This window comes from Sesamum indicum, linkage group LG11, assembly GCF_000512975.1.
Source record: "Sesamum indicum cultivar Zhongzhi No. 13 linkage group LG11, S_indicum_v1.0, whole genome shotgun sequence".
In the NCBI taxonomy this organism is placed as follows: domain Eukaryota; kingdom Viridiplantae; phylum Streptophyta; class Magnoliopsida; order Lamiales; family Pedaliaceae; genus Sesamum; species Sesamum indicum.
Window position 1 is genome coordinate 12034894 of NC_026155.1, and position 22951 is coordinate 12057844.

At 35.2% G+C, this 22951-nt stretch overlaps 3 protein-coding genes across 3 annotated transcripts; all 3 read right to left on the reverse strand.

Moving 5' to 3' along the window:
- Positions 861 to 5011, reverse strand: LOC105174126 (enolase). Its single transcript, XM_011096124.2, has 17 exons — positions 4835 to 5011; positions 4531 to 4594; positions 4082 to 4146; positions 3943 to 3990; positions 3677 to 3763; positions 3507 to 3587; positions 3165 to 3266; positions 3013 to 3093; positions 2629 to 2703; positions 2486 to 2548; positions 2314 to 2391; positions 1999 to 2193; positions 1858 to 1908; positions 1668 to 1756; positions 1495 to 1546; positions 1355 to 1411; positions 861 to 1251 (listed from the first exon to the last, which is right to left on the reverse strand). Exons 1-17 carry the CDS (start codon positions 4898 to 4900, stop codon positions 1171 to 1173), a joined length of 1335 nt encoding a protein of 444 aa, XP_011094426.1. The 5' UTR covers positions 4901 to 5011; the 3' UTR covers positions 861 to 1170.
- Positions 6505 to 10174, reverse strand: LOC105174124 (pentatricopeptide repeat-containing protein At5g12100, mitochondrial). Its single transcript, XM_011096123.2, has one exon. The coding sequence runs from the start codon at positions 10142 to 10144 to the stop codon at positions 7754 to 7756; it is 2391 nt and encodes a 796-aa protein (XP_011094425.1). The 5' UTR covers positions 10145 to 10174; the 3' UTR covers positions 6505 to 7753.
- LOC105174127 (glucomannan 4-beta-mannosyltransferase 9) lies at positions 12315 to 17258 on the reverse strand. The gene is made up of 9 exons (XM_011096125.2): positions 16503 to 17258; positions 16283 to 16381; positions 15876 to 16128; positions 14207 to 14317; positions 13734 to 13870; positions 13493 to 13606; positions 13207 to 13406; positions 12941 to 13135; positions 12315 to 12862 (listed from the first exon to the last, which is right to left on the reverse strand). The coding sequence occupies exons 1-9, from the start codon at positions 16830 to 16832 to the stop codon at positions 12703 to 12705; spliced, it is 1599 nt and encodes a 532-aa protein (XP_011094427.1). The 5' UTR covers positions 16833 to 17258; the 3' UTR covers positions 12315 to 12702.

Genomic DNA, 22951 nt, shown 5'->3' on the forward strand with positions numbered 1-22951 from the left:
AAAATTATTAATTGTATTTTTAGGACTTGTTACTTAGTTATTATTTAGCCTTTTATATAACATTTCGGGGAAAAGAGAAGTATACAAATTAAAAATTTGAGCTCATCAAATTAACCCCATCATATATCGTTTATATTTGTTTTATCATAATTGATTCTTATGGGAAATTTTGAATCAACCACTCTTAAGACTATCAATCACTAAATAATGTACATAATGATATTATAAAAAAAATCACATTGTTCGAACACCATACAATACAAGTCCATTTAAATAGTTCTCGAATTTTTTATTTGGCAATTCAAAAATATAAATAGTATATTTTTTTTCTTGCAAAAATAATACATAAAAGAGATGATTTCTTCTTGTACTTGATGGACAAACATTCGTAATGTAAATACCTGCACTTCACACAAATAAACTTATTTCCTTTTAGAGAATTGACAAAAATTGCCGTTAATTAATGAAAAAAGTATCACTTTATTCTCCAATTTGTAGCAAGATGCTATGAATAACATGCAAGGAACTAACTTGACAATAAGATGTATTATAATTGGCAAAGTTGAGACTTGAGACTCTATTTAACATTATATATTTAAATCCAACCAATATGTAAACATTTACCTATTTTGATGACAATTATTAATGTATTGTACTAATAAGTATTGATTAATTCTAGATAATTAGTATATTAATTATTAATTACCAATAATTAAAATTCATGATATAACTGTAACTGATATACTTAGAATAACTTGCAAGGAACCATGTAAAAACCTCTGTTTCGTTCTATTGCACTAGTTCGATCAAAGAATTGAGGACTGGATGAGCCCATACTACGTTTGAACGAGCTGCTGTCGTATCTCAAGTTATAATTCAGAATAGATAAAGAGTTGGCAACCGATGATCCCCAACAAGTGACAATTTGCAAGGCAACAGATTCGTAAGACAGAAAGTTGCATTACCAAATTCTAGAAGAAAAGAGATTTTAACATCCTCAGCCTTAAAGACATCCAAGTTTATGACTCACCAAAGGTCAAAACAAAATTTTTTGATTATTACAAACAGGTCCCGATTGTCCAAACACAACCCGTTTTACGCAAGACATTATTAAGCCACAGTGGGGCTCCATCCCTCAAGCACATCATTGCCAGCAGAACTCATGCAGGTTTAGTAGGGCTCAACAGGTGCACGGAAGCTGGCTCCTGCATATACTGCTTCTGAACCGAGTTCCTCTTCGATCCTCAAAAGCTGCATCCAAGATGTCGTATTAGAAAGATGACGAGTGATTGTCATCCAAGACAAGCTTTTCTTAATTTTGTCAAGAAAAGATCAATGTGAAAGTATGTTCTACCTGGTTGTATTTTGCGAGACGCTCTGATCTGCAAGGAGCTCCGGTCTTAATTTGGCCCTGATAAATTTAGCCGAGCAATAAGTATTAGCTGGAGTTATTACAGAGACCCAAATGAAGCAAATACAAGAAATGAAAGGTACCGTAGCTAATCCAACAGAGAGATCAGCAATGAAAGTGTCCTCTGTCTCTCCACTGCATTAAGAAAGAAAAAATTGAATATCCAGCAATAAAACTTTGATTGAGCAATCTACATTGTGGATAGGCAAAATTCAACTAAACTTCAAGCTTAATATAAAAGTCCCAAGTTTCATACCTGCGGTGACTGGCCATTACACCCCAACCAGCATGCTTAGACATTTTTACGGCTTCAATACTCTCAGTCACGGATCCAATTTGGTTAACCTGGTAGTAAAGAAAAAGACATCATTGTACCGCTGAGGGTTTACAAAAGGTTGGGAATAACAGTTCCAGTGCTTGGATGAAATCAAACAATACAATGATACCTTGAGAAGAAGAGCATTGCAGGTCTTCTCCTTGATTGCCTTCTCAACTCTCTGAACAAAGCAATAACCATGAACGTAAGGAAACAACGCTCATTCTCTTAAGTACACACTAAGCAAATCTCACTAAGAGAGTCGATTTACCTTGGGGTTGGTGACAAGGAGATCATCTCCCACAATCTGCACTTGAGCACCGATTTCACTGGTAAGCTTTGCGTAGTGCTCCCAGTCATCCTGGTCGAATGGATCTTCAATTGATACAATAGGGTACTCAGACACGAATGACTTGTAAAGATCTTTGAGCTGGTCACCTGAGATCTTTTGTGACCCATTGTTGTTCTGCCAAGACAAACCAACAAAGTAGTATAATCAGAAACAATATTAGCAACTATTTGACGCTGTCATGAACATCAGGTGATAAGTAATATGTGCTGGTGTACACATTCGGTAGTCACTTGCCTCTTCCTTGAAGTTCAAATCATAAGTCTTGTCTGATCCATAAAATTCAGATGCAGCAACATCCATCCCAATGACAACCTGGGCAGAAAGCAGCATCAGTTTCCCGCAGTACCATGTTAACTGGTGACAAGCATATAAAAGAAGCAAAACTAGGACAGGGATAAGAACTCACTTTTCCAGTATAACCTGCTTTAGCAATGGCTGTCTTAAGCAGTTCAAGACCTTCCTTGTTCTCCTGAAGAAGCAATCAACTAGAACTGTGATTATTCTAGAACAGAACAGAGAAGTGTCAATACCATAAAAACTATATGTTACCTGGATATTGGGAGCAAAGCCACCCTCATCTCCAACATTGGTGGCATCTTGGCCATATTTCTTCTTAATAACAGCCTGTATCAGGAAATTTTACATTAAAAGAAGTTCTTAACTCTAGTTCATTGGAAAATTGCAATTTCATTAACATCCATAAGAAATTCCAACAGGGATGTAAAGCCACAAACATTTATAACTTCTTCGTAACATGGAGGCACACAATGCAAAGTAGAACAAATTATAATAACTGCTGTCTTGTACTAGAAGTTTCTAAAACAATTAAAGAGATAATTGAACTTTTCTTTCAACCTTGGATGACGAAATAGCACATGAGAAATTGATCAAGATGGTCATAAAAGGGACAGAACAAAAAGATTTATGACTTGCCTTCAAATGGTGATATACTTCTACACCCATCTTCATTGCTTCCTTAAAAGAAGAAGCTCCAACAGGAAGAATCATGAACTCCTGCAACAACAAATTTTGGGTTAGTTAAGACAGTAAGATAACTGCCAATGCACCTAGGCGAAGGAACGTGCCTGCATGGCAAGTTTGTTTCCTGCGTGTGATCCACCATTGATGACATTGAAAGCAGGAACTGGGAGCACCAACTTCTTGTTGCCAGCTAGGTTGGCAATGTGCTGAAAGCAGAAAGAGAAACCACATCAGCAATAACATGGAAAAATAAGCATAACATTTCTAAAATAACATTTCATAAAGCAAAAACAAGGTTATTATTGTCAGAATGAATTTCAAAGGACGAAGATGCAAAAATTTCCTCATAAAGCATTGAGTTAAAAAAAGCATACAAACCAGTATAAATATTATCATTAAAAAAATTAATTAAAATGCACAATGACGGTACATGAGCTTCAGTGTACCTTGTACAATGGGATGTTGAGGACAGCAGCTCCAGCTTTGCACACCGCAAGAGACACAGCCAGAATGGCGTTTGCTCCAAGCTTTAAAAACACATTTACACATCCGGGTTACACATCCAAGCTTTAAAGAGGAAGCTTGCACAAATGTATCAATTGATGTACTAAGATACCTTTTGTTTGCACCAACCCCACTCGTTCTGAGTTCCATCGAGTTGCTGAACCATGAAATTATCAATACCGGTCTGATCAGTTGGGTCCTGTGGAAACAAAGAAAAGAGAAAACAAAAAAATCATAACTGGCTCAGTTGGGCTAATGTTGTATCAATAAAATTCAATGGACATTTTCATATTATTCTCCACTGTGACCACATATCTACAGAACAAATATTGTACAATTTTATCAACAGGACATAAGAGATAGTTGTCAGCAACAAACCTTTCCAACGAGGGCAGGTCCAATTATACTGTTGACATTGTTAACGGCCTACTCAAACATACCAAAACATTATAAGATCAGTCACTTGCAACTGAATTCAACACAGACAAGTACTTGATTATCCACAACAAACACTAACCTTTGATACACCCTTGCCAAGGTAGTCTGATCCACCATCTCTCAGTTCGAGAGCCTCATAAATTCCTAAAATAATAATAAATATAATAGAAAAAATAAGAAAAACAAAACGCATAACAAGTCAAGACAGACATACGTTCATGAGATAATTGTACCACAAGGCAATAACCTCGATTTTATCACAAAGCCTGAGAATGTTTATTCAAACTACCAAAAAACGGCTCCAAAGAAAAACCTATGTCTCCAAGTTCATAAAAGCCTAACATATCGCCGTAGTAGGCTGAACTATCAATTATTATACCGTACGAATAATGAAATAAAATCAAACGTTTCAATGCCCCTAAAAGATGGTTGTCATATTAATAAATAATTATGAATATAAACTTTTGAATCCGGTGAAAATAAATGCGAAAGTATATAATGAAAAATGCGCAGGTTAACAAATCTTACCAGTGGATGCACCACTAGGAACAGCAGCTCTAGCAAAGGTTCCATTGGATAGATGCACATCAACCTAGAGAAATTTAAACCAGCAAACACTATTACAACATAATAGCGGCAATTCATGCAAGAAAAGTTAACGTTATCCGTCGATTAGCCGGCACACAGATACGTCCAAAAAACCAAACTACTTCAACGTCAACGCTCTCATACTTGACCAAACCTTAAACGAATCTGAATCTAACTATAATTACAGTAAGATGAAATACAAACAGATCGAGAGAAGATGAAGACGGATGGGAGAAGGAGGAACCTCGACGGTAGGATTGCCACGGCTGTCGAAGATCTGACGGGCCTTGACGGACTTGATGGTGGCCATTACAGAGAGAGAGGTGTAATAGATCTAGAGAGAAGAGAGTAGAGTGAGAGAGAGAGAGAGAAATGAGCAGTGAGAAAAGGGATTAGGTGTTTTCGAACGGGATAGGAAGGGTGGGGGGGGGGGGGGCGCTTATTTGTAGAAGGGGTTAGGCTAATTACAGCCGTTGATTTTGTTGGGATTAAGATTAATTGTTGTGCAAGAAAATAGTTACTCATATCTGATTCCATTTCTGTGTGCTACAAAGCGTTTGCCATCGACTGCATCGGAAAGTGGAAGGTGGAAAGTGGAAATTAGGGGGTAGGGAGGGGTGGGGGGGGGGTGGCGCTTATTTGTAGAAGGGGTTAGGCTAATTACAGCCGTTGATTTTGTTGGGATTAAGATTAATTGTTGTGCAAGAAAATAGTTACTCATATCTGATTCCATTTCTGTGTGCTACAAAGCGTTTGCCATCGACTGCATCGGAAAGTGGAAGGTGGAAAGTGGAAATTGTTGCGAGGGCTATCTAAGTAATTTTAATCATTTCTTTTTTATATTATAGTGTAATTATATTAATTGAATATATTAAAATACAATAAATTATATTTGAATTGATGAATTTAAATTTTAAAAGAAATCAAAATAATCCTATATTAAAAAAATTGAAATCCATCTTTTATAAGATATAATTTTTTTTTTTAATTTTACATAAGAACTAGGGATTGTGGTATTATGTTAAAGGGTGAAAGCATTCAAATCAAATGTGTGGGTTCTTGAAATTGAAGTCTTTTACAACATGACGATATTCTCTTGAACGGGGCGGGACAGGCAGGGTCTTCAAATCCCAGGTGTCGATAACACAAAACCAGCAACCACATTTTGGCAAATTGGTGGGTGCTTTAAAACAACTTTATATTGAGCTTTCAATTTTTTATACTAATTACTTTATATATTCATATAATAAAATAATAATATGTACTTTTAATATCATTCAACTAACAGAGCAAATAAAACAAAAAAAAGACTCGTGGAGAAAATATTCTCATCCAACAAAAATCGGTTTACCGTCTAATGAAGGTTAACAAAATTGGGATAGTCTGAAAAATTGTTCTCAAGAATATTCCAATAGTTTAGAAAAAAGCATATTCGATAAATTCCAATTGAGCTTGGATTATGACATTGGCATCCACCTACTCTCAGTAGTTAAAATAACCCAAACAGAGAAATAAGGACGAACCATTCCTGTATTCAAATTTTATATGAATATTGATAAGTAAAATGTAAATAAGTTTATAAGTGGTTTATGATTTCAGAACCCACCGCGGTTGCAAGAGCCATACTCAATTCAAATTATATATTCAAGATATGGGCCATTTGATTACTTATGATGCATAACTGACTGTGAGCGTGGTGTTGTATGTCATACAATGAGACAACAAACAAGTAAAAGGTCAACAATGAGATTTTATATCAAGTTGTTGCTGTTGTCCACTTATATGTCAAAACAATATTATAGACACGGGGAGAAAAGCAAGACGGGCATGTGGAAAGCAGAACAAAACACAACAGCAAACAATAAGCAAAAGCTACGGCATTGTTCTGACACTGACAGAACGATACGAGGTTTATGATGTGTGTTTGAATTCACTACTACTTATTAGACAATGGCGTAGTAGGGAGATCTAAGTCTAATTCGTGGATCGCCAAACACTGAAAAAAGCGCTAGTTTCAGAAATAACAACAACAAAAAACAACATTCAATTTTGAGAAAGCACTGCTAGGTCTCAGATTCAAGCAATACCAAATGTCACAAGACATTCATTCACCGTCTTTTAACCAAGTGCAATCAAATAAGACCTTCTGAGGGGGGGTTAAGAGTTTTTTCTTCCATTTCTTGAGGGGAAACTGAAGAAACATGTGATGGTTTTCTTTGAGGAGTGAAATATTGCTATTAGCCCTGCAACCGCCTGCTGGGACAACAACTTCTTGCATATTTGAAGTGCTTTACAAGCATTCCGATAGAGCCCGAAATAAGTTCCAAGACATTGTTCAGAATAATCACACTCGAAAACTTAACCAATATGCACCACTGGAGTAGGCTTGCATCTTACCAAACACAAACATTCAGTTTCAATCTTCTCAACATTCAATAATTAATAATGGAACTCCATTATCCAGTCTTATCATAATCCCAATTATGCAACATTAGGTAGAAACAAGAGAACATCTGAGCCACAATCAGCACATTCCTCCATTGCAAAAGCTTAAAGTAGAGAACAATGCTGTCAGATGGCCTTGAGCATGTCCTCTGTACTGCTAACATGGATATCACTGCCCTCCTCAAAATTCAAGATTTCAACCCCATCTTCCCCATACATAGCATACCACCTCGACCTCACTTCTATTAATCACCAGCATTGCTATCACTCACAAGAAAACATCATCCCCTACCTTTAAAATCTCCTTTCAAGCCTTCATCACAAATGCACTGTTGACAGAAATACAAGCAATGAAGTCCAATCCCTTGGCCTTAAATTCAGCGGCTTTTCGACGAGAACTGGTAGATGTTTTGGCGAGCAGCTGGGGTTGAAGGCATCGGGAACCACAAAAAGAATACTTTTCTTGTTGAACGTGAGGTTGGAGATGGATATATTTTGGAGCTCAAAGGAGGACTCAAATTGTAGCGCCAGGGCGCATGTCGCCTGCGGAGATGGTTAATGAAATTTTGTTGGTGTGGTGGAGAACCGGAGAGGAACAGGGGTGAGAAGGAAGGAAAAGAGGGAGGTGGGTTTATTGTGTGGGGAAAGGAGGGAGAAGGGTCGCTTGAGTCTAGGGGGTGAGAAACTGAGGAGCTTTGAGACGACAAACAACTCCGCACTACATTGCAGGGGCAGCTGAAAGATCGTCCTGCAATCTCAACTCATCAACTCCTTTAATACTCATTTCAGAGCAGATTATCTCAGCCTCCTTGAATCTTCCTTCCGCCCTAAGGCCAAAAAGAAGCTCATTACAAACAGAAATGCATGGAAGAAAACCGATCTTCAACATTTCTTTGTACCACATGTAAGCCCCGTCAAAATCCTTCAGTTTGCAATGTCCTTCAATTAGTGTGTTAAAAATTCCATCATTTGGGGCCACCCCTTTGGCCATCATGTCATCAAAAAGATCCCTTGCTCCCTGTACATTGCCCTCTTTCAAGCGCCCCATAATCAAGCTATGATATGTCATCTTGTCAGGAGAAATTCCCAGAGTTAACATCTCAGTGCACAGCACAGTTGCCTTCTGAATGTTTCCTTGCTTTACATAGCAATAAATAAGCTCATTATATACAATTCGATCAGGGCTCAGGTTCCAATGAGACATTTCCGCAACAATTTTCTCTAGAAGATCCAGTCCATCCTTTTTGCACACGCTTATTAGAGGATGGTAAGTACTTAAGGTAGGCTTGATGCCCGACGTTTTCATCTTCTCATACAATTCCAAACACTTCTCCAGGTTACCAGCATCTGAGAACCCACAGATTAAGGAATTGTATGTGATGACATCAGGATTTAGACCTTTATCTGTAATACTAAAGGCTAATTCTTCGGCTTCTGCCACCCTACCTTTTTTGCTGAGCCCGTTTACAAGTGCATTGTATGTCACAATGGTTGGAGAGATATCACTTCTTAACATCTCATCCAGAACTTTAAAAGCATCATCAATGTTTCCTCTCATGCAAAATCCATCTATAAGCATATTGTATACCTGGACATTAGGCAAAACGCTTCTGTTCAGCATATCTTTGAAAATGACTACAGCTTCAGGAAGTCGGCCCTTCTTGCAAAAACTATTTATTAGAGATCCATAAGTGACAACATTGGGCTTTAACCCATTATTTTCCATTTCCTCAAGAATCTGTAAACACTTTTCAAACTGGCAACTGTGGCCATAGCCATCTACTAAGATATTATAAGTCTGTATATTCGGGCAAAGTCCCTTCACATTCATCTTCCTTACCCACTCATTTGCATCGTCCATCCGACCCAAGTCACAGAAATTGCTGATCACCGTATTATATGTGATGCAGCTGGGTTTCACCCCCTCATTTTCCATTTTTTCAATGGCCAGAAGTGCTTTGTCAACATATCCCACTTTGAAATAACCGTTCACCATAGTATTCAAAATCACCTCTGTCAAGCCAACCCCATGTTCCTTTAACTTCATCAAGAATTCCTCGGCTCTATCCATTTTCCCTAACTTACATAATCCATTCATCAAAATACTGCAAGTATACTCATTCATAGTCACCCCTTTCTTCACTGCATCATCATATAGTGCCATTGAAGCCTCCACATTCCCACGCCTTGAATGCCCATCAAGAAGAATACTGTAAGTAAATCCATCAGGCACAAACCCATACGCACCCATTTCCTCCAAAATCTTGTCAGCCTCTTCCATTCTCCCCATCTTACAAAGCCCACCAAGCAATGTGTTATACGTCACAATATTTGGCTCCACACTGTCAGTTTTCATCTTTTCTCTTAAATTAAATGCCCCCTCTAAGTCTCCCGCTTTACAACACCCGTCAATCAGACTATTGTATGTGACTCTATTCGGGGCCACGTTCCTCTTGAGCATTTCATCAAACAACTTCTTGGCATCATCCACTCTCCTCTCCTTACACAAACCACCGATTAAAACATTGTAAACGAACCCGTTTGGCCTCGCCCCGCATTTCTTCATCTGAGTCATCAAGTCCAAACCTTTTTTCAGATCCCCCAGCTTCACCGCGGATTGTATTGCTTTCCCATAACTGAACTTATCCACCCAAACACCAGAATCCACAGCATCCGAAAATATCTTCAGGGTCTTATCAAATTGGCTAGACGTCACCAAAGCTTCCAAGAACAGATTAAAAGCCGGGAGCGAAGGGAAATTACCGTCACTCCTCACCAAACTGTACAATTCCGCAGCCTCATTTGGGAGCTTGGACTCCGCGTAAACTGTTAAAAGCGTGTCTGTAAAAACTGGCTTCGTGTTAGGCGGGGGCGAGGACTGCGAGAAAACAGTGTAGAGTTGCGATACGGAGTGCAGAGAAATGAGGGTTCGGATGTGTCTTTTTGCCGTTTCACTCCGGTTCTGCTGGATGAGGACCCTGATCTTCCGGAGCTCTTCCAGGAGCTGAACTTGAGTTGTCGGGTCCGGAGCCGAGGAGGCGCAGAAGGATTTCGGGGAAGGAGTAGAGCGGAATTTTGAGGGAAGGAGACGGTGGCAGTGTCTCGCCATATGTATTTAGTTTGAATGTTTGAACTCCTTTGTATGTTCCTTCCGCCTATATATACTGATCTCTTGCCTTGCACAAATATTCATCACGGACCGGCCCAAATAACCCCTGAGAAACAAAATGGGCTTTGATGTAGCCCATTTCAGTGCCTACCTCGATAAGCCCAATTAAGTCCCGGGGAGAAGTGGAAAAGGGCTTGGATCTATAGCCCATTTAAGTACTTGCACAACGTCCATTTAGTCACACTTACACATACAATTAAGGGTAAAATTACAACGGGCACCCTATGCTATTTGCCATAATTACAGTTATGTTTTTCATTATTTAAAAATTTGTAATTACCCCTTATATTAGTAATCACCTAACAAGTACCCTTCAAAACATGTTAGACGATTGTTAATTTCAAAAGAATATTTATAATTTTTTAAATAATGAAATTTATTTATAATTATAATAAATTCATGATAGCCGTGTTATTGCAGACAATTCTTGAATACTTGACAGAATAAGTGATTGTATTGAGCAGTTATAGTTATTGCCGCCTCCTTAAAATTGAATCAGTTCCCTCTATTTTCAGCTCACTACCTCATTACATGAGTTAAATGTAATTAAGTTAGGGAATTTGAAGATGTGTATAGCAATTAGGATGGAGACAGCATTAACTAATTATTATGCTTCTCTTTCTATAATTAATAGTCCTGACTGCAAGCATTGTTGTGTTGGTTAGAGTGGAAAACAGCAGACTTATATAGCTTTAACAATCTTGTGGTTGATGATCAAAACATAGAATTTTTGTCTTAGTGCTTGAGTGACTGTGTGCAGCATTTACAGTCCTGCATTATAACATTAAAAAAAATATACATAAAATAAATTACAACAAATTTTCTTCAAATTTGATATAATTATAAGTACCCTTTTTATTATTTAAAAGATTATCAAATATTTTTTAATATTTGATGAAATTATACAATCCTTGGATGGAAGCCTAGAATTACCCACTTTGCTCTTGCTATACACATATTTTTTAAAAAAATGTAAAAAAGGTTAAAGCTTGAGGTGAAATTTTCTTGGTCATTTTGGTCAGTCCATAAATTTTCTTTAAAAAATACAAAAAGGAATAAGTAAAATCATTTGATATTCTATAAGAACATTCCGGTTAATTTACCACAAAAAATAAATAAAAGTGACTAACGGAATGAATTAATTATTAGATGGATATTAAAATCAAATAATATTAATAATTTGTTCAACTAACGAGAAAATATTTATAATTATATAAAATATTAGGAGAGGAAATTGTAAATTATCATAACATAAAGTCATCTTTGTTCTCCTGAATTGCATTGAATTCTGCGCATTCAAAAACTTGTTGTTAGGTGTCTTTTTCTCTGTTCCTAATTACTCAATGTGCGGTTGGGTTAGTCCACTGAAATAAATGGCAAGTTCCTTTCTCCCTAGTTGGTGGAACCAATAAATAACTCTTATTTAATGTATTATTATTAAAAATAAAAATTAAGATCTGTATAACAAATAAGTTGGGGTTGTTTGATGATGATGTCAAGTGTTGCAACCAATTTCATGTTTTTTTAATGATAAAAATCAGCTTATATTCAAATATTAAATACAATAATAATTTCAAACAAACAGATAAAACAACCTTTGTATATCAATATTATTATTTGAATAAGATCTTATTTAGACAATGAATTCCGAACTAATCCTCGTCTGTTTCAGTTATTTTTTTTAATCATTGTAATAAATTTCAAATTCACGTGGCAAGAAAGACATTAAAATGCTTACTCATATGACAAAGCAATAATACATTAATTGTGTACAGTTAAAAAAATTAACAAATATATTATAATTACAATGTAATTAATTAAATTCAAACAAATATAAAAATTTTCCTAATATTGAATTCCTTGATCCGTTCAAAAGCAGCATAATTATAGCTTTCCAGGACACAGTGCACTACTATGAGCTCATTGCTCCATCTGTCGGTAGTTGAGTGTTGCACTGTTTCATTTCTTGTTGGCCGTCTCTTTCAGACAGCCAAAAGGCACTGAAAGGACGAAGACAGACAGGATATGCGAGTGGTGTGACAATTCGTCCAACACATTTGCTACGAAATCAACCAGAGACGGAAATCTGTCTAAAAAGCTAGTCAAATAATTTCTTGCACACTTATTATCATTGTTGCAGTGCTTAGTTTTGGAAATAGGAACAAAGACCATGTGGGCTCATGACAGCTTTGTTTCTCATTTTTCATGTGTAATAATTCATTCCAAGTAAATTTTTCACTTTGAGAAATATACACAAGAAAGACATATTCCATTCAAGTCCTCAGCTCGAACTCTTATGCTCAAACCTAAAAGAATACCATTCTTTCTACAAAGAAACAGTATAAAATGTAACAAAACCAAATGGAAGCAAGAACTCCCATGCAGACGCTTTGCTGCTTCCACGTCGCTGTGCTGATCCAGCAACGGACGACGCACATCCACAGCTATTAATAAACAGAAAAACAAAATAACGAGCGATTCCTCGTGTAACGTTTGTCCTAAGAGGGGACAAAAGTGCCAATATAGCCAAATCCCATGATGAAGAAGGCGGTTGCCTGAAGGAAGAGGTAGATGAAATAGTGATTCTTCCCGAACACGATGTCGTAGCAACCGCAGAAGAAGAGGTATCCGCCAGTTGCAAGCTCTAACAAATGGATTCTGCTAACAATCAATCACAATTAGACTATGTTGCTCACATATGAGCGTCGAAATTTGTCTTATACTTTGTTTTGTTACCTTTCTCCAAGTCGGAAGCGAGGTCGTCTGAAAGCTTTGAGTGCTGATTTCAGTTTATGAGCATCACCGAGTTTCTCAGTGACGATCCACTCATTCACTCTCCCGGCCTCCAGCAAGCCAATGAAGGTAGCTTTTGTGCGGTGCAGAGACATTACGTTCTCGAAAAGGATCCAAAAAACGAGCAAATGGAGTGATCTATACAGTGAAAACAAGATCGTTAATTCTGAATTTCATAAGTAGAGGGAAAAGGGGTGTGGGGACAGAACCTTGGAGTTCCAACTGCATTGAGAAGGGTGATGATTGAAGGTACGTAAACGGCTCCCCACTTGGGAATCTGGACTTCAGGTACTAACACAGTAGCAGGCAGTACAACGCAATAGAACACGAATGTGACTATATGGGCTACAATCTTTCTTATGAAGAAGAAACTGTATATCACATGAACCTTCTTCCACAATGATACTTTCTGCAAATAATCAGATTACAAAATGAATTACAATCCAATAGAAAAGCAAGTGCAGTGTTGTTTTATTAGTTGCAGATGGAACTAACCGTGTTCCTTATAATCTCGACAAGCATTTTTCTGAACAGATTGGCAGGGCCACACGACCAACGGTGCTGTTGGTAGCGGTACGCCTTGAACGTGCTTGGCAATTCGTTTTTCACCTGAACAAAGTAGCAACATGATTACCATAATTTAATCGCATCCCTCCTAAATAACTTCTTAAAATGATCAATGTGTCATTGTTTTTAGCCTTGCTATTACTGCATCTCAAAAAAGTATGAAATTTACCTTGAGAGAACCAAGATACAAGAATTTCCATCCTTTGAGACTAGCCCGGACAGCCAAGTCCATATCCTCAACCGTCGTCCGATCCTTCCATCCTCCGGCCTCATTAATTGCTGCAATTCTCCACACACCAGCAGTTCCTTGTATTTTTACAGACACACATTTTTTTCAAGTCAGACTTGTGACCGCATCCCGAAAGCCCGATTTTCATCGAAAGAAACATTACGACCAGCTCATAGTACATCCGTATAAAGCAGTAAATTCTACGATCTTGACCAATAATAAGGATCTTAACCACTAAACACAACTTACTAGCTGAGTCAAATAGTAGCGCTAATTTATGTACATGGGCCAAAATTTCATTTGTTCAGATTGCAAGGACAATTAATGTTGTCCTAAAATGTATGAGTAATTGCAAAAGATTTAAGAATAGGGTGTAAGAAAATGAATTAGTAGGTGGGGGGGTAGGTGATTACCATTGAAGCCAAAGAAAGCATATGTGGAGGAACCAACTTCTTGCTCCACAGTGAAATGATAGTCCAGTGACATTTCTTGCAATCTTGTCATCAAGCATTCATCAGCATTTACTGTCAAGAAAACAACGTCTCATCATCATTATCATCGTCTTTTATGATTACCAATAATGTAATTAAAAATATTTTATTATTAGCCACATTAATATTTTAAGTAAATATTTGGAGACCACAGAAATAAATTATGGTAGACCGTCGGTACACTAAAGGGAAGGGCTCATGAGGTCCACCCCCCACATGCAATTGCTGGCTTCGGAAACGTAGAGATGAAATTACAAAAATACCCCCCAACCCAAGTCTCAATAAATCTCTGACGAGACCGATATAAAAAATATTTTGCATAAAATTTAATCAAATACAATAAAAATAAATTATGAAGAGAATCAGAGATTTTCTGGCAACTATGGCCCCCTATATCTAGCACAGTTCCTATTTATACCACTCCAAGGGATGTTTGCAGCTTTTTTCCCCACAAGAGGGCTAAAAGGATGATAAAGTCCATGCAACATTCATGAAGTGCCCGTGAAGAATACCAAACTCTTTTCGTTCCAGATTTCTTTTAAACTATAATATGCGCTTATTTAACCTTTAAAAAAAGGGTTTATCATTTTTTAAAAATATAAAATTATATTTTCTTCTCAAAAAATTATTAAAATTACACTTACATCCATTTGAAAATTCTTCATTTACAATTGCATCCTTTCATTAAAATTTGAATGAAAAATACTGACGCCGTCAAATATATTACATAAATTTTTAATTTATCCTTCATTTTACAGTATAATTATTGATAAAAATACCCCTAGTAGTATATATGTACTTGTAGGGAATAATATGCAATATATATAAAGTTAAGATGAAATTATAAAGAAAACTATTTTTGACTTGTGGTCGTTGTATAAAGATAGTTTAATTTTTTATTGACCTCCAAAATTATTTTTTTTTATAAAAAATTATTTTTCTCACTTTTTCAAGAGGAAAAAGGAAAAAAAAAAAAAAAAAGAGGAAATAACTTTTTTGGTTGCAATAGACAAAACAACTTTTCTCGTATGAGAGCAAATAAACCTGGAAAATTCAGACTTTTTGAGTGTAGTCCTACTGGTCGTATCCAGTGGTCTTGAATTCATTGAAAATTCAACATCCACTGTGTGTGATTAAAAGTTGGGTCTTCATAATGAGATATAACAATCACACCTACACCTGTCCGGTTCACAGTGGCCAACCACAGATGTAGGTTGGAGCAGTGATTGGACCGGTGGATACAACACCCCAATCCTCCTCACCGACAGTTTCTAATACCAAGTTATGCTTATAGACAATTAACATGTGACTATTAACCATCTTCACATAATGACAAACTTTATACGTAGGAGAAAGCAAACGTTAGTGCAATTAGCAGAGTATACATGACACGTTAAGTATTTGGAACTCGGTTCGGATATTCTATTACAAATTAGTCATGGTTCGTGTGTATGTATATTTAAGGAAAAGAATATGTGATGTCCCGTGCCATAACGATTTGTTAAAAACAATTCGAACGGGTTGAAATGGATCGGTGCATGATCGTGATGTAATAATTAAATTCATGTATATCGCGATAGAGAATGAATACCGAATTTCCAGCGGGCTTGAACGAGGGCGAGTTGGGAGTTGTGAACTAGAAAGGGTATGGTTCGCCAAAGGAAATCAGGTTCAGGTTGGAAATCCGCGTCGAAAATGGCAACGTAGTCACATTGCTTCACGTACGAGTGCTTCAGGCCTTCCTTCAATGCCCCGGCTTTGTAACCATTCCTGTTGTCCCGAATTTCGTACTTGATGTTTATTCCCTTGCTTGCCCATCTCTGGCACTCCATTTCCACCAAATTCTGTGCAGTTCCAGTGCCGAAAAACGAAACATAGTATTGAAATAAAGTTATTTGAAAATTATGTTTGGACAAAAATAATGCAGGATTTTTCATGTTGTCTGGAAGATGATGAAGCAAAGAAAGCTTGCATGAAAGTCGGGGTTTCCGGTATTACCTTGATGATGGGGTCAGTTGAATCATCGAGAACTTGAATGATAATCCGATCAGATGGCCAAGAAAGCCCACATGCAGCTCCGATTGAGAGCTGATACACCTGTGTAAAACGCGACTCTTCTTGATCAGGAAGTGGCAAAAGAATCGGGAAAAGTTGAATAACGAGAAATGCGCTCTTGAATAGCAACGAAAGCTGGAATCAAGAAAAACAGAAAACAGACCTCCTTCTCATTGTACATTGGAATTTGAACAAGAACCATGGGGTAAGCCGAGTTCCCGAGCTCCAAATCGTCCTTCAATGGCTCCCATTTGTAGCGTTTGTCGGGCTTCCGACCAAAGAGCTTCACCAGAGTAATGACAACTGCCATGTACACCCTCTCAACGAACAACATGGCCGACATTGCCAAGCACAAAAACACAGCAACTCTAAGCAAAGGGACGATCAACGGCGCCCTGATCTGGCTCCATATTACCAAGAATTGCTCAGTCATATCACCTCTACCGCCCGCAAACGTGTCGGGCAACAGCGTACTCGATGAGAACTGCTCCATTTCAGTGTTAAACAAAAGCAAAAACAGGGGAAAGATTTTGAGAGAAAAATGAAGATCTGTTGAGGGGTATATATAGGCTTTTTCTTTTCCTCCTTTGCGAAAAGCACAAGAATATCTCTTTTAATTTTTGCTTCCCTCGGAAGCAAAAGCAGAGCTGGAATGTCAGAGAAACACACTTTGCTCAAACCTCCCACTCTGTTTTCATCAACAAAAACTCCCTTCACCCAAAAGATTTCAGGATAACACAACCCTTTTATACATCACCACGAAGCTCAACAATGAAAACACCACACGTTCGTCAATTCCCTTTTCATCAGAAACAGAAACAATGCAGGTTTGATACAAGGGAAAGTAATGGAGAAAGAAAGAAGCAGAATGAAGAGATAGAGAGAGAGAGAGAGAGAGAGAGAGAGAGAGAGAGAGAGTGGTGAGGGTAAGAGAGAGAGAAAGAGTGAGAATCTCTCTTTATAGAAGCTCTATTTTGGGGATGATGTTAGGTCGGTTGTATTTTTTTCCGTAAATCTTTTCTTAGATAATTCTTTTTTTCCTGCTCCTACTCCTTTAACTACGTACACAACCCTGAAAACAACTTCCCCAGCGTCGGAACTTCCGGCGGCGTGGCGGTCGCGGCTGCCGGGATTCCGGCGATGACCATGTTCTTGCAATACACAATTTACTTGTACGTTTTTCAGTTTAATAAGGTAAAGTAATTAGTCAGAGCCAGAAGGCTATTTCTGTGTAGTTGTCAACTGTAAACAGAAACATTACAACGGTCGTTTAACGTTAATAATATTTAAACTTCATTTGAAAGAATGAGTGGGAATTTATTTACGAGACGAAATAATTAATTAAAGTTAGAACGGGGTGTTAATTGACGTATATGCCCTTGTCTGGTGTTTTGTCAACTCTCCTGAAGCATAGTATTATATTAATTGAAGGTTAAACAGCAAATGTTAGAATCTAACTTAGCATTGTTTACTAGTGCTGAAGAAAAGGTATTCATGTCGTGTTTCAGAATGGAACACACATGTTAGCAAAAGACCAAGGAATTGGAAGGCAGATTCTGCGCGATTAGGTATGAGGGGTATGACAGTCAATTCACAAATACTAAATTGAAAAACAGGGATGTGAAAAATAATAAAAGACAGCTCGGTAATTAATTGTGATACCATATATACAACTAATGATTTGTAATTATGGCATAATTTATTCCCTAAAAGGTATATTCTCTTTCTCGAGGATAATTCTCATTTGGAGAAATTATCCAAAAGTTCGATAAATCAAATAATAAGTGAGATACATTTACCGTGCGATTAGTTACTTTTTCTAATTGTATTTTAATCATACAATAAATGCATTACACTTAATATTTTATGTAGAAAATTTTATTAAAAAAAGGCAGAGTGAACATTCTAAAATAAAAAAGATGCAGAAGGACGATCGTATTATGTTTCATGTAGAAAATTATGATTTTAGAAATACGAATTAGTTTCAGAAAATATTTTCTTTTAATAATACTAATAATTAAAAAAAAAAGAATTAGTATAAATATAGGATATGAAAATAAAATTTTTGGAAAAATTAATTAGATGAGAGAACTATCTAAAATTTGAGATTGTGGAACAGCGTGGGTAGGCCATTTAAAAGTCCGAAAATAAAGAGAAAAATGTGTATGAATGAGATATCACTCCTAACATTAATAAGTACAACACCACTAACAAGAAAAAACGACAAACAAACAAAGTGCATTACTTCTCACATCAAGGTGGTGCTGTTGTTTTATTATTTTTTTAAGAGGATTTTTTGCTTATTATTATTTTTCTATAAATTGTTGAATTATTATAAAAGTAGACAAATATAACTGAGACATGAGCACATAATCTTTTTGTAAAATAATGTAATTTACCTCCTGAGGATACGAAGAATGAGCAAAAGAATTTCTGTGAAAAATAAAACAATTTATCCCCTTCCCCCATCTAAACTATTGATAGGGGTAATTTGCTAATTTTTTTTATAAAAAACTTTTTGCTCGTTTCACATATCACATGGAATAAATTGTATTTAATCCCTCCTTTGTATGGTACTAGAAAAATAGAATAACGTAGAAGCCATCATTATTTGCAACTAATTGGCTAAAAACATTGTCGGTACAATCGAAAAACTGATTATACTAAACTAAACTAAATTATTAAGCATCATTAGTGAAATAAACATGTCTAAATGATTAGATATTTTATTCTTAACAACATCAGAATAATTAATTACCTATATAGCACCAATGAGGCGTAACTCAATTGGTGAAACTAAAACCCCATGACTTTAAGGTTATGAATTCGAACTCCACCAATATAGTAGTTGTTTATTAGATTTAATTATTGGATATCTCGATAATTAGTATATAATTATTATAGTTATTGATTGTTGTTAGATATAAATATTTGATAAGAAATAATAATCCATCGCCTTAAAGAAAAAATTTACCTCTAGAGCAATTTCATAACAAACTCATAGTTATCTTACTTAGTACATAAAAATGAACTCTAAGTAGAGGTATGGACAATGGATTAATGTTGTTCATGGAAGAAGCTGTCTTTTCATTTTGGTCTTTACAGCTAATGATATAATGGACGGCTCTCCTAAAATGGTTAAGTCCAGAGTTTGCGCATACCGTTGAGATGTTAAGTCAGTGATAAATTTGAATATTACCACTGTTTTTATCATAATAAAATTGATTTTAGATCTAGAAAAAAAAAAAAGAAAGAAAGAAAGAAATTGTTATCGGAACAAGAAAGATGTCCTATTAACATTCGAACTCACAACCCTATGGTTGGATTATTTTTTATATATTTTCCTCTGCATTTCTATGAAAAAAAGACGATAGCAAAATTTTTGGTCAGCGACTGTTTTTTTGTGGAAATACTGCAACGGAAGAAAACTTTTTATTATTTATTTATATTTGATCGTGTTAAATTAACTATATTATATATGTTATTGCACGATTTATTCATGTGTTTTTTTAAAAAAAATATATATGAATTATATAAGATTAACTACACCTAGACCGTCTCTAAAAATCTAAAACTACATTTTTTTTCAAAAAAAAAAAAAAATTCCTTTACACCTGACACCATTTCGTTAGAATTTGGACCAAAAATGCTAATACGAATTAAAAAAATTAAATTAATTTTTTTAGTTTGCCCCTCATTTAATATTTCTATGTATATTTTTTTTACTTATAAAGAGATAAATATAATATATATATATATATGTATGTGTGTGTGTGTAGAATGAGGTTGACATCATTATAATTTTCTCCTTATAAATGCAAAATTATTACATGAAAATATTAAGAATGAAGGTGAAATTAAAAAAATTTATGTAATATTTTCGCTAGCGTCAGCATTTTTCGTCCAAATCCTAACGAAAAAGGATCAAGTATGAACAGTGAATTTATGAAAGGGATGTAAGTGTAATTACCTAATTATACAATAAGTTAATATGTTGATTATGTAATTAATTTAAAATTCAGGTATGTAGTGTGGTTTTGTGGTCATAATTCGTGGTGCTGTAGACAAAATCAATGTTATGATAGAGCTATTTAATTAATTAACCTACTGATAATTAACTTTTGTAATGTGTGCATATGGTTATAATGACGTGAAATGATGCTCAGTATTTGGTACTGAAAAGTTGATCTCTGCATTTATTACCCAATTATTACTTCAAATATTATGTCTAATAATTTTATCATCTCCTTTTCTTTTTTATCCAAAACGTTAAATCGAATAATAATCGTATTTTATTTAGCGAACGCTTTTATGAGTTTTTTACTTTAACAACGACATTTCAAGTCTGACTCGCCCAATTAAATAGATCAAATTTGAATTTTTCAAAATCCAGAAAAGTTTTCGTGGAGTCGACTGATCAACTCATTTTACATTACGCGCTATATTATGCAAAAGTATTGGACACGTTAAATTTTATAATAATCACAATCGATACATGGAATTCAGAAATCTGATCCTATCGAGACAATTATTAAATCACAGAACCACAAAAGTGCGACTATGATTATAAATTCAAATCAGGGTTAGTTTGTAAATTTCATTAATCATTAATTCATCTTATATATAACTTTTTAAATTTTATTTAAAGCTTTGTAGATGGATGGAGCAATCCTTATTAAATAAAATAGAATTGCTTCACAAAACAGAAGTAATAAGCGTTTTATTGGTGGAGAGGAGTTTTTAGCAAACAGATTATCAACAGCACGACGCGACATCCTTCATCCATCCGACAAAGATAGATAGCAGCTGCTCCAACCTTTAAGTTTTCCACATACTCATCTACCTACATACGTCTCATGTTGTCTTAATTAACTACATCATCCATACTTTTGAAGGGTTCAACATTTAGTATGTTATATATTAATATTTTTATATAATCAATAAATTTAAAGGAAACAAAGAAACAATAAATAAATTAAATATTTACATATGTCGGACTCAAATTCACAACATAACCCCAAAGGCATAATAGATCAAGATTTCTGTTAAAACTAATTTGTCTCTGGACCATGTTGATGTTAATTAACCTCAGTTTTTGAAAAATAAATGACACCTTATCCCGGATTAGGGTGTGTTTGCCAACCAACCATTAATTAGGAAAGATAAACATGAGAACTCCGATCATGCGATCATGTCCAAATTAAGACAACCCTTTCCAACAGAATTTAGCATCGCTGATGTATAGATATGTAGTAGAATTAGGAATGAAGCAAAACATTCGAGAGGACAAAACTCCACGTGCTCTACCTACTCAAGACTTTGATTACATGTTTGCCCAAATTCACGTAACCTCTCGACTATTAACCATTAGGAAAAAAAAACAAATGTAGTAATTAATAACACTCCAACATCAGAATAATTTTGTGTAATAAAAACGTAATTTCTGGAACATGAAAAGGAGTGTGGTGATTGCTCAAGTCCACTCTCGAAATTACGACATCTCTTGACGATGAATCAATAATAATATGGTGTGCGTGGGGGTAGGGGTAGGGGTAGGGTGGGGTGAAAGATCAACGGCATCTGCAGCACGTGAAGATGTACCACTTCGCATCCCATCCATCCAATGTTTCGTTCCAACACTTGATAATTATTATAGGTCCCCAGTCCTTTGATGATTGCGATGGATACAGCAACCACATTCCGTCGCTTTTTATAAGAGTGATATTATAAATAATTAAATTATTTTTTATGATAAAAAAATAATAATTTATCGATCGTATTTTTAAAATAAAGTTGTTTAAAATACATGGGGTAAATGCTACATTTTAAAAAATAAAAAGAGGTAAATTGTTATTTTTATTTTTTATAGGGAGATAATTTACTCATTTGCAATATCACAAGAGGGTTGCTTGTATTTTTTTTTCCTTTTTCAAAATCTAAATTACAATTCCCTACTTTTATTTGATGTTTTAATTTATATCTCAAGAGTTTAAATAGTTTTCAAACACTTTTTAAAATTAAGTTTTTGTAAACAAGTTTGAGATTACGGGTTCGAATCTTATCAAATGTGTATATAATTATCTCATTTTATATGAGTCTATTCCAATTTATTTCATTATTTTTTAATCAAATATTAATGTATTTATCGCGAGTTACTGCTCAAGTTATTGAAATATAGGAGCAATGTATATCTAAAGATAAATAAATAAAAGGATGAATCATCTCATTTTAAATTTTAAAATATAAAATAAATAAATTATACAAAATCTAAGGTTTTAATTTAAAGTAATTAATTATTAGTGTGAAGCACAAAATTATATTGAATATAAAACTCAATCTCCATAACTTTATTTGCTAAGTTTGTCCAGAAAAATGAGTGAATATATTGGATAAAGATAATCAAAAGTATACTCATCTAAATTTAAATAGAAAATAGAAAATCATTTTTCTAAGTATTATTAGTCATTAGACATCAAAATAAGATTCAAACTATATGACTAATTAATTTATTAAAAAATTCTAGTAATTCTTTTGAATAAAGATAAACAATACGTACTTCTAAATGTAAATAAAAATAATTTTATTACGTGATAAAATAAAACTTAAACAAAT